Source organism: Bombus affinis, chromosome 6 (assembly GCF_024516045.1).
Source record: "Bombus affinis isolate iyBomAffi1 chromosome 6, iyBomAffi1.2, whole genome shotgun sequence".
NCBI lineage: Eukaryota > Metazoa > Arthropoda > Insecta > Hymenoptera > Apidae > Bombus > Bombus affinis.
In genome coordinates, this window is record NC_066349.1 from 5477552 (window position 1) to 5489997 (window position 12446).

The 12446-nt window shown below is 36.1% G+C and overlaps 1 protein-coding gene across 10 annotated transcripts in view; it reads left to right on the forward strand.

The window, feature by feature from the left end:
• The window catches only part of LOC126917584 (teneurin-m), a 652557-nt gene that overhangs the window by 620081 nt on the left and 20030 nt on the right, over positions 1 to 12446 (forward strand). For 7 of the 10 annotated variants that reach the window (XM_050724604.1, XM_050724608.1, XM_050724605.1 and 4 more), the window contains 6 exons: positions 3089 to 3173; positions 5500 to 5663; positions 6541 to 6711; positions 8959 to 9300; positions 10823 to 11112; positions 11637 to 11883. In XM_050724604.1, coding sequence (XP_050580561.1) covers positions 3089 to 3173; positions 5500 to 5663; positions 6541 to 6711; positions 8959 to 9300; positions 10823 to 11112; positions 11637 to 11883 — 1299 coding nt within the window. The remainder of the gene's footprint in view (positions 1 to 3088; positions 3174 to 5499; positions 5664 to 6540; positions 6712 to 8958; positions 9301 to 10822; positions 11113 to 11636; positions 11884 to 12446) is intronic. The other 3 variants (XM_050724607.1, XM_050724609.1, XM_050724614.1) reach the window with 3 other exon arrangements.

The window sequence follows — 12446 nt, forward strand, 5'->3', positions numbered from 1 at the left end:
CGTGAATGCTTTTTTATAGAAACATGTAAAAGTATCGCATTGAAATACTCTTGGAAACCCTTCGTTTTATTCTTACGTTAGAATTCGCTGCTTCACCCTTCACTCGTTACATATACCTGATGAGCAGGAAATCGAAGCGTGGGAAGACGAAGGTCCGCAAAAGTAGACCCCAAGCCGATAATTGCAGGTCTTGCCGGTCGTTCGGCCCCAAAATTTGATGATTATGGCATTTAGGCAGATATCCGTGATTATAGGGATTCTGGACTGCCTCTTTGCCCATTCGTTTTGCTTCTTTATACGTAATTATCCGCCGCACGAGACGATGCCTAATGCCAGGAACCGTAGAAAAAGGGATATGTCTACGATTAGCGTGTCAGAATTGCCTTAATCACTCACCAGACTAACGTGATTTACTTTCACGCATTGGAAATACCTGTCAATGTATAACATGGTGACTATGTTTTATTGACTAAGGTTTTTATTGGTTATTGAGGTTACATCTAGAAAATATCTCTATGTAGATTCTTTTAAGGATTAAATTGTAATTTATATGTGACTTTAATCTGATAGAGTATTTTAATTATGATTATACAATTTATATTATGAGAAACTAAGGTAAAGGGTTTTAAAAAACGGTAGTGCTCTTGCAAAGTTTTCGAATGTTGGTTAATTAATTTTTCTCAAGTTCGAGTAAATTTTTTAGTGACGTTAAGTAAGCAAGTGCATTAGCATATATTGACAAAGTAATGCTTGTAGCTACTGAATTTACTTAATTTCAGTAACATCAAGCGAGTAAGAGTTAAAAAATAAGGATAACAAATTTACACACGAGTGCGTTCACTCATCAGGTAACATTACAGAATGTTAAATTTATTCAAAAGTGGCTTATGGGGAGTATTTTTATTTCATAACAATGACCAAAAATATCCAATAATACGTGACAGTCTAAAAATATTAGAAATATTACATCCTATTCAATGCAGATTCTAAAATTAAAAAAAGATAACCCATAGGTAACATAAATCGAATATTTATTTTTTTATTCGTCACAATTAAATGAACAGTCGAAATAACCAAAACCTCTATTCTTTGAAAGCATTAAATCAAGTTAGGTAAAGCTTTATTTTACTAGTACATTTACAATATTAATTGGACATTTATGTTCTACAAAAATTAGACAAGTAGTTTACTAATATCAGAAATTCTACAATAAATAAATAAACAAACTATCATGTATTTAAAGATTTTATTAAAGATTATTAAATCGTTTATTAAAGATTAATTGGTGGAAATTTGGAAGAAACCTAATCCAAAGTTAATATGTTCCAATATTTACTAATAATTCACCTAAACAGAGCTTTCAAATCCTAAATCCTCTCATAATGGGCCACAACCTAACAGGTAGATCATTTCACCATGAAATCAAAGCCTTTGCAATGGTACTCGATGAATGGCCATCACTGACAGGTTAATTGTACCCTTTTTATCTGTTCGACATATTTATTATACACATTTCTAATTACTCGAGGTACACTTAATTAGAGAGGACACCGCGTATGGGCGGAGCTGTCGGAAAAAATGAATTAAACAAACCTTCGCGTCTTCTTTCTTTCATTTTTTATTCGTTATACGACCAGGTAAAACAGGATTATTCATTATTATTTAAATATCAATCTGCATTAAAGGCTAATGGTGCCCCATGATGTACTACAAGTTTGATTATCCGGTGCAAAGTTCAAGATTAAATTTTAAGATATTTTGAAGCTTAGGTGACTCGAATAACCCTATCGTAAAATATGGCGGATAGAGGTTCGCGCACTTTGCGATGCCAGACGCGGCGACCTTTTCTTTGCACCGTGTTCCACCGATACAACCCAAAGACGAAGGAAAAAGAGGAAGAAGTGAGACGGTGAACGAGGCCCCGTGTTGAATCGATAAGTACATGATTCATCGTGGTTTCGGTTTGAATTTCAAGCGGCCAGACCACAAGGTACATAAGGAAAACTGAACACCTTGGAAACACCACAAGATCGTCCCCGTGTAAATGATGGTGGTTTTTCTAGCAGGCCACTCATCGATCCCTCGGACTTTCCTTCGAACCGAATAATTGAAAACGGCGTTGTATAATGAATACTAATATAGACGGAATCATTGTCCTTAAGTATTTTCATTTTCTTCTCACGTTTCATCGTATGCATCGGGTGAATGCGATTGTTTAAAGTGGAGTTAGACGATCATAATTTATACGCTGGTGAAACAAAGTTGTGTACTCATATGTTGCATACATACATACATACTCAGTTGTTCACTCAATAATATTGAGCCATCAATGTATTAATGTGAACGATAAATAATGCCTATTTAACTAAACTGGTTAATTAGTATAATACGCTATTATTATTCCTTTTTAGTAGATTATTCTTCTATATTGAACTCACTTAGCGAAAGCATCTTACTGAAAATGTGCAAATTAGAAAAATTAAGTCTGTTATATCTCTCTTTACATTTCTTTTATACAAATATGAAACAAACTATAAATTACTTTCAAAATGAAAATAAATAATATAAGAAGAATTATATAATAAAACAGTTACATTACAAGAAATTATTTATACAATAGAATACTTTCTATTTTTATATAAAAACTTCGAAATAAGAATATCTATTTATAGTCATATTGCTTCCAACTTTCTAACTAAACTCGATTTACGTATGTCAACTACGATATCTTCGAACAAAGCGTTAAACAATTGATAGAACACGATGCAGAGCACATTGTCAGAATTTAATGGGATTAGATCGGTGACTCTTGGATTGCTGCTTCGATTGCCCGACATGTACACCAATGAATTATTTCGTACAGAAAGGACAACAGCATGATACTGTATAGAAAGAATCGCGAAGATATTACACGAACGAAGAAAAACAGAGAGAGAGAGAGAGAGAGAGAGAGAGAGAGAGAGAGAGAGAGAGAGAGACTGAATAAAAGTTGGGTTAGGTAAAAACTAGGGCAACATTTCCCACGAGAAATTTCGTCGATCTGCAACGTAACAAATTGTCTCTATCGTTCTGTTCTCTCTTTTCACAGAGATACCGAAGAATGAGTACAACAACAAGAATCAGTCCACGGGGAATAGTCCAATAAAAGTCGAGCTACAGAACAACATGGACAGGTAAGCCTATCTCATTCTCTACCATACGATTCTATTCTATATAAATAGGCTTCTGTATTTTTCGCTTTTGCTCCTATAAAAAGATGTGATGCTTGAACAACAGACGGCGCAATTTTTAAATTTTACTCGCTCCTAATAATTAAATGTTTGAATTCATTGGAAACTTCTGCATCAGATTCTATCATCCTAATTTCATTTGGATCTACAATTACGTTAAAATATTACGATTTATTAAATAACAAGTTTATATTTGGTATCAAATATATCATGAGAATCGATGTTCCGACGAAATAATTTGCTTGAAATAGACAGTTTATTATTCGAAAATTTATAAACTTTTTTAAAGTCTTGCACGACTTTCGAACCTTCATTGTTCGAAAGTTAAAGGGAAGAAGAATAAAAAAAGGAAAAGGGAGGCAATAGGTCGTGGAAATTTCGAAAAACGAACGGTGCTAGATCGGAACGAATGAACCGTGGCGAACAATGGCTTCTTCGTGTTCTCTTCTTGAACAACGGAGAACGTACTCAAGGGAGATCTCGTGAATCATCTATTCAGATGGTGTCGTACAATGAGTCAATGTTTGAAGCTGAAGTGTCATCCCATCGGAGAATGGTTTTTGTGCACGTGACACCATGTTACCGTGAAAAATCGTGCGCTTTGGGACCACGAAGCTCTATAGATCCTGAAGTTTTACTAAAACATACTCTAAATTTACTAAACCGTCGTAAACTAGACGTTATAGGGATTCTGGTTTCGTGGAAATGTTCTTATTGTATTAAAGAGGACAAATATTCGTCGAATTTTTATTTATTGGCAAAACTTAATCTTACTATTCTCGAATTGAATGAACATAATACGATATTTTTTCTTTAGGAAATATTTTAATTTCTCCTGGAAGACGATAATAAATTTTAAGATAGTTTGTGGCTTTGGTACACCTACAAAATGTGATACGTGCAATTATCAGTGAAGTCACGAATGAATATCCATCGATCGTATTAATGAAACGTCAACTTGTATAACAAAAAGGTGTCATAAGTCACGAAGTAAGCTCTTCACAGAAATTCAGTAGAAAGGAAATAACATTTTTTAGATTTCTTTGCTTTTCAAATAATAAAGCACGAACAACCTCAAACGAAAATACACGAAAAAGAAAGAAACATATATACTTCCCACAAAGGATTCTGAACTCCAGATTTAAAACAGAAAAAATCCAAACTTCCGTTCAAAGTTTCTAAATTTTTCTCGACTCATGCAACCCAGACTTAATTCGTACTCTAAATATTTAGACGCAAGAATCAACTTGATCGGTCATTTAAAAAGAAAAAGGGGAGAGGGGAAGAAAAAATATAAAGAAAGAGAGAATTCGCGCGATTTTCGATTGCACATAGGGTTGTAAAGTGAAAGAAGGGGAAAGATCTGCGCGAATAAGACGACGAGGACGACGGCGATGCGTCTGGCTTTCGTTTTCCATTATCGCGTGATGCAACGAAAGCAAACAGGCAGCCTCTCGCTGCTCGGAAACCCGGCCCGTCCCGTTTAAATATTTTTGTTAGACGTTTCTGAGTTACTTGGAAACGCGCGCTTCCACGTTCAGCATAAACATACTCCAGGAGCCCTGGGTTGATGCTTTTGCGCGAGAGCACGTGACGAGTACAAATATATTTGCCGCGTATCAAACGACGTGAACCGGCGTTCCGCTTCCTTTGAAATCAACGTTCGGAGACAGCGTCGAATCATACGGACCGTGCTACCACTTTACGACTCCGCTCCGGATATACGTATCTTACATCTTCTTTTAATCATTAAAACTCAAGACAAATTCTCCAATTTTGTAGGAGGGTTGGTATCGTGACTTTTTTTTCATTCAAACAAGAAGAAATTCTTTAACTTTGGAAGAAAGTTAGCAATATGGCGGTGTAACGCAGATGAATTATGTAATTTTTAAATTGACTAAAGTTTGATAATTTAATTAAGGAAAGACACGAAGATCCGATAAAGAATATGAAAAGAGCTCAAAGCTGTTTCAAGAATATGACGAGTCCATTCTTGATGAATTGATTTCTCAAGTTTGATGTCACTAAAGATATAAATCTCTTAAAAACGTATAGAAGAATTGGATAGAAAGTGACTCGATGAATATGTATATTATTTAAATAAATCGTCGCTTTTAGTCTCTTTAAATGGAAGACGATTCTACGACCTTTTGTGTTCCTGCTATTAAAATATTCGAAATCTTTCTAACACAGTAAAATTTCCTGATGAGAGTAAATAATCTTTGATGTATAAAGCGGAAGTAAAATGAGATCAATTTGTTGATTTCAGGGTACCTTTACCGTATGGCCACGCGCCCTCAATGATCCCAATGAGGAGACAAAGCATTCGCTGCCATTTTGTCAAAGGGGTCGACTGGTGTAGCTGGAAATTAATTGCAATGATACTGCTTATGGTCTCGCTATGTATAACGGCGGCACTAGCCTACGTAGTAGGTAAGTCATCGTCTAATTTATATTCAATCTTTGTACATCTGGATTAAATAAACAAATGTTTACATCATTGTTCAATGAAATAATAATTCATTAATAAATAATAATTAATTGATTTTACTTGTTGGTTTTCATTGTTAAATACAGGGTAATTTCATAAATAAGCAAATCTTCTGAATCATTAACGATTTGATTTAATATCAAATTTGTTTTCACATGGATCGAAGATTAGTGATATTAGATTAGATTAGAAATATTTATAGCGAGTAAATCATTAGAAAACCAAATAAATATAGAGTAATTTTATAAATAAATAAATTAGTCTTTTAAATCACCGATGATTTGGTTCGATATCAAGACTTAGCTTTTAGATTCTTAGATTTTTTGTGCTGAACATTGAACGAACTGGGTAGAAATATTTATAGCGAATAAATTTTTAAGAAATTATATGAAGTACAGAATCTCTATATTCTGTAATATTTAAGTGAAATACTACTGATTTACGAGTCATCAAGTATTATGGGCAATATCGGATTGTTCTACATATTAGCTGATTTTTATCAGTGAGATCCACAACATGAATTCTGCTTTAAATAAATGATAACGAATTCTACCTAAGATCACCGAGATTATCTATATTATTGTTCTATAAATACATTTACTTGAAAACTAAAGCTTTACTCATTTACATCACGATACAAATACAATTACAAATTTGCATCACGATATACCTATATCGATAGTTACGAGTACCTCGTACGATCTATTTTCTGACTGCAAAAAGAGGTATTTTAAGACTTCATTCAAAATTTCTATTCTCTTCATCTCGTCACAGTGAAAAACATCAAAGACCTTAACAAAACCACCGTTCAAATTTCAGTTTCCAGCATAGTGAACCGGTCGTACCAAAGCACGAAAGCCTGCGCAGTTCTGGTTGGCGAGAACTCGGATACAAAACCACTGTCCTCGGACGGGAACAAGACCTCTTCTTCAGCAACCGCGTCCTCGTCGCAGTCGAGCGGGCGAACACGGCAACAAGCATCCTCAGGAGGTAGTATTAACCCATCGGCTAGCATGTTAGAGCACGCGTACACCCGTAAACGTAGGGACACGTTTAACCAGCATGCGTTGCACCAAACTGTCGCATCCCGCGAACGTGAACAGCTCTCGTCGACCGTGACAAACGAACCGACGTCACAGTTCAACGAGGATCGTCCTGGTATGGTTAATGTGCATGAAACGGAGCATGCGGACGATCAAAAATCTTCTTCGTCGTTGCCTTTGTCATCAACGAGTCCATTGGGATCGTTGCTTCGTGCGAATGTCTCTGACTCTTCGGTTATTACTAATAATTACACCACTGCCGCTACATCCTCCTCTGTTCACCCTGCTGCTAGTGACTCTTTCGTTTCACTTAACGACCAACCTCCAGAGAGTCAAATCAACAACGATTTCACGCAGTCTGAGTCGGATAATTTAGATTCGATTGTTGTCACTACAGAATCGATCATTGAGAATCGGGCTACAACAGATTCGATCACCGAATTTAGCGAGTTTGGTGAGTCGAGTGGAGACAATGGTAACGCTCAGACTAGTGAAACTTTCGTCCCTAGGGCGTCCAGTTTTGGAACGTTCTCGATAGACATAGAATCGAACGAGTTTAACGTCGAATCGATCACCGTGAAACATTCGTTCAACGAGGGTAGTACTGGTAGTAGTGTTGTAGAAGTTGCACAGAAAGATTTAGGATTAAATGTAGAGAATAATAGACAGTTATTAGAAAACGATAGAGAACGTAATAAAGAACCGTTTGAAAAGAATAAATACACAAATAATACGTCTTTGTCCGCGGATTTCAAATATGATGAATCCAGTGTGAATCTTACTAAAGTAAAGTTACAAAAGAACGATACAGAAAGCGATAGAAAGTTATTAGAAAATAATAAATACATAAATGACACTATTTCGCCCACGCATGTTGAAACTGACGAGATCATCGCGAATCCCACTGACATAAAATCAATAGAGAACGATAGAAAGTTACTAGAAAACCATATATCTACAAATAACACGACTTTCTTTGCGGACGTCACTGAGTATGATATGAATGTCACCGATTCGTTAACCGTAAGTACAACAAGTTCAACAAAGAATGATTTCGAAGCAAATATTGTGCCAGCGCTGGTAGTAGAGCACGTAGATGTCGCTAGTTCGTTAAGCACCCCGAAGGACGAGAAAGACGGTAAGAATCTGGAAACTGAAAGTACTGCTCGGAACGGACCACAGGATCGCAGGAACGTGAGTTCTTCCGATGATTTTTCGGATGTTGTGAAGGAAACGCGAGAACTCTCCCGAGAAGATTCTTCGTCCGAGTCTGAAACTTTGCCCAGTCATGTGAACAGTCCTGAGAAATCCGAAGAATTTCAGAGAGACTATCCTGTTTATAATTACGGGCAAGACGAGGTGGAAATTGTCAAATTAAATCATGAAATAGCTGAAGATCATACCACACTGAAGGACAAGAAGCTGGACCGTTTTTTGGAGAATGAACTGAAGACCAACAATGTTCCTCAGAAATCAAATTTGGTACATCAGACTGGTGATCTGAGAGTTATCACTAGAGAAGAGAGTAACGAGGAGTTCTTGAGAGAGTTTGAGAAAATGTTTCACGAAAAATCTGCAGAGGTTGACGCTATAAACGAAGATTCATATAAAAAAATGCACGGTAATTTTAATAACATGCAATCTACAACTAAATCTAAATCCGATTCTATACACGACGATTCGCTGAAAAAGACACACGATGCTTCTAACAATATTCAAGCTCCGATCAAACCTAACTCTGAATCGTCACCACCATTGACACAGCAAGTGAAAATCATTGAAGTACCAGTCGATCGTCTTCATCGATCTTCATCAGGTTCACCAAGTTCATCGAGCTCTTCATCTTCATCCTCATCATCGCATCGGGTGCTTGTGAACATCACTATAGCTTCTGGAGACTCGGCTTCCTCGAAACCGCTTTACGTGCTGTCTGTCTCTGTCCCAACCAATGGTGACGATGTCAATGACAAACAAGCCACTAAAGTAAACGTGGATGAGGTTAAAGTTCACGAGACACCTGTGGAAAGTGCTTCGAGCATGGCAAAGAACTCTGTCGCGAATTCTGAAGACAATCGATTGCCTCCGCCGCCTCAGCCACCATCTTCTCCACCGCCACCAATTTGGGCTGGTGGCGAGTGCGAGTGCTCATGTCCATGTATGGGCTCATCCTCTGACGAGTGGGATCCATTTTCAGCCATAGATGATACCCTGAACTTCGAGGATCAACCACATAATTTGAATCTTTCGATGGATGAAATAGATGAGCGTCAAGAGTCTGCAGTGTTTGATGGGGTCACACTGAAACAGATGGACTTTAAGGACGGAAAGGAAACTTCTGTAAGTTTGGAGAAGGAATCTGTAAAAGAAGGAACGAGTACGAGCTATGAGAATGATTATGAATCGACGACTAAGGAAAGTACTGGGACTGTTGACTGGACTACTACTCCGAGTTATGAGGATGAGTCGAGCAGTGTAGGCTTGTCGTGTTCTGGGACAACGCCATTACCCCCAGAACCCACTATACTGATCCTGGAAGGTGAGGCCCCGTTTATGGTTGTTTTCAAATGTTTGCCTCTTAATTCTTATCTTTTTATTATATCTTTGTTTAGTAGTTTGGTTTATGAATTTTGCTGTAATATATTATGCTTACTTTATTCTTTTTAATTAGGCTCTTTCTAAGCTGCCTTTATCCCGCCGATGCAAGCTTTTCTTCGAAGTTTGAATAGTATGATATACACGTAGATTCTTGATATAGTTGTTTCTATTAGATTGTGGATGTTTATCTATATAGATTTGCGTTTTGGGGAATAAAATTAAAGAAATGGAACTGAAGGAGAAATTCGTACTTGGGATATTACGTATGAAGATCACATGGCAGAAAAATAAGTCATATCACTTGTTTTTTATAGGAAATATGGCTCATATTACATCATATACCGTATCACATATAGTTCCATGTTACTATTCCTTCTTTTGATTCCGAAATTAAGAATTATGTATTTTTGTATATTATGTAAATTTTTATATTGTGAACTTTTGTAGCTTGAAATTTCCCATAAATGGATAAATATCCATAATCTACTTATCACGCTCGAAGTTCGTTTGCCTGTAGAACATTCGGTGTGTTTAGATGTTCACTAGTGGTTAGAGAAGTTTGTGTAATATTGTAATATGGTGTTGGTACATCACGGCGTTTACGCAGCTATGTAACCGAGCTATTTTCTAATCAGCTCTTGCACGAGATTCTTGAAATAAAGAGAAAGAAAAACGATGCTGATAATAGTGTTACGCCAGAAGAACGTGATGAGAATTCGTTCAAGGAACCTAAGAACCAATTTTATTTTTAGTATCTTTTTCTTTTCTATCTGTCTTTCCTCCTTTTTTTTAAATATTGAAATGGAAGTTAACTGGTTCTTCTGAAGATCGAAGAGAACGGAACGAAAAAGATTAAAATTTGTGAATTCCTAATTAACATTTAATTCTTAGATAATTTAAGAATCAATTTTGTTTTTAGAATCTTCTTGCTGTTTCTTTATTGTATAATAATATTGAAATCGAGGTTAATTGGTTCTTACAAAAATAATGAAAAGAAAGCGGTGAGAATTTGTGAATTATGAATAGAAGTTTTATAGTTAGAAGTTAGTCGAAGCGAAATAAAATCACGAAATTCGCTGATGCGCAAGCCTAGCTAAGTATAAAGCCACGCAATTTTTATGCTTCATAATTAAGCAACAACAATCTGTTTTCTTACGGAGAATATCTTTCTTTCTTACATTAGAAAAAAATAATACATCTAGTAACCAATTTTCATTGCTTAGCGATTGATATTCCTCGATACACATTTTCTTTGCCTTTATTTTTAAAAGCTTTAAAAAGGAATAAATAATTTATTTATCAACACTTCAATTTCTAAAATTGTCATAGTCAACATGCTTCCAAAGAGACAATTTATTCGATCGAATTATCAAAAAAATAGTAAAAACCGAGTCATCCGAAAGAAAACTGATTTCATACAAAAGCAAAAGGATGGTAGTGACGTTTCATCTCGCGTTCTCCAGGTGCAAGAACTTTCCCCGCCAGGTCCTTTCCACCTGACGGCACGACTTTCGCCCAAGTGGGTCTCGGACAGAAGCTCAGCAAAGAGATTCCACCATACAGCTACTGGAACATGCAATTCTACCAGTCGGAAGCCGCGTACGTGCGATTCGACTATAATATTCCTCGTGGAGCCAGTATCGGCGTCTACGCAAGAAGAAACGCTCTTCCTACGCACACGCAGTACGATCTTCTGGAAGTACTGAGTGGTTTCAAGGCCAGAACCACACGGGCGTCCCATGTTAGTGTTATTGTATGTGCCACTGCCCCATTTTTCTTTTTTTTTTCTAGGATAGAATCGTAGAAAAGGTCATTGACACGTTACGTGCCGTGAATTTTAAGTTCAGACGATTCGTACTGAGTGAGATTTGGTAGTTTTGTGGTTTGAAATATTTGGAAAAGTGGTGATTTATCATTTTTTATATTCTTAACGAATGTTCGGTGATATAAAAATGAAGCAAATTAGTTCTTTCATTTCAAATTTATAATAGAATGCTTGTATTTAGTCAGTGCATTTGAAGACAACTACCGCACTTAACGTGTTGAATCTAATAATATCAAATTCATTCTAACGAAATCTTTAAAAATAGTTAATTTCTATTATTTTTTTTTCTCTTAATTGTAACAGGAGAGAAGATCAAATATTCTGGGTTCTCAGAGATTTTTTTTTTATTTTTTTCCCTCGAAAGCACTTCTTTTGAAGTGTTTCATCTGTAATAGAAGAATAGCTAAAAAAATCGATAAGAAATTACTAAACTTACCTGGTTTCTCGTCTAGCCATCGATCAAGAAGGAAGTGACGCACTATATGGAGCCTGGTCATTGGTTCCTTTCGTTATACAACGACGACGGTGATCCTCAGGAAGTGTCGTTTATAGCCATGATCGCAGAAGACATGACGCACAATTGTCCAAATGGCTGTAGTGGAAAGGGCGAATGTCTGCTGGGTCACTGCCAATGTAATCCTGGTTTCGGTGGTGAAGATTGCAGCGAAAGCGTTTGTCCTGTTCTCTGTAGTCAACGTGGTAAGTGAATATTTATTTCGTATTAGTTTCAAAAAGCAAAATAAATAATATCAAGGAGAAACATTTTAAAAAGATCTATAACTTGAGAATATTCCGAATTTAAACCTTGAAATCAGAGTTCCTACTTATTAGGTTGTCCGAAAAGTGTCTTTCTTTACAGACACGTCTTTTACAACGATATATCTTTATAAAAACATGAAACTTAATCTGTCAAACGTTGTGATCTTTATCTTGATAGAACAAAATGGATCATACGTAATTCGATAAAATAATATAAAACAAAAAAACGTTGTGCGTCTATTATTTCCTCATAAAAGGAAAGAAACTTTTCGGACGACCTAATACTTACGAATATACTTACATTTAACCATGGTATATCTAACATTCTCTATTCAAAATTTCTAGCGAAACATGTTTCAATCGTTGCAATGTCTCATGGTTATGATACAATTCTATCTAACCAGAACCTCGAGGCTCAATAAATACCGGGCTTCACCTTCGATTAAGCTTCACCGTACAATCTAACATTGCAAGGAAACAATTTCTTATGTTTCCGTTTTAAC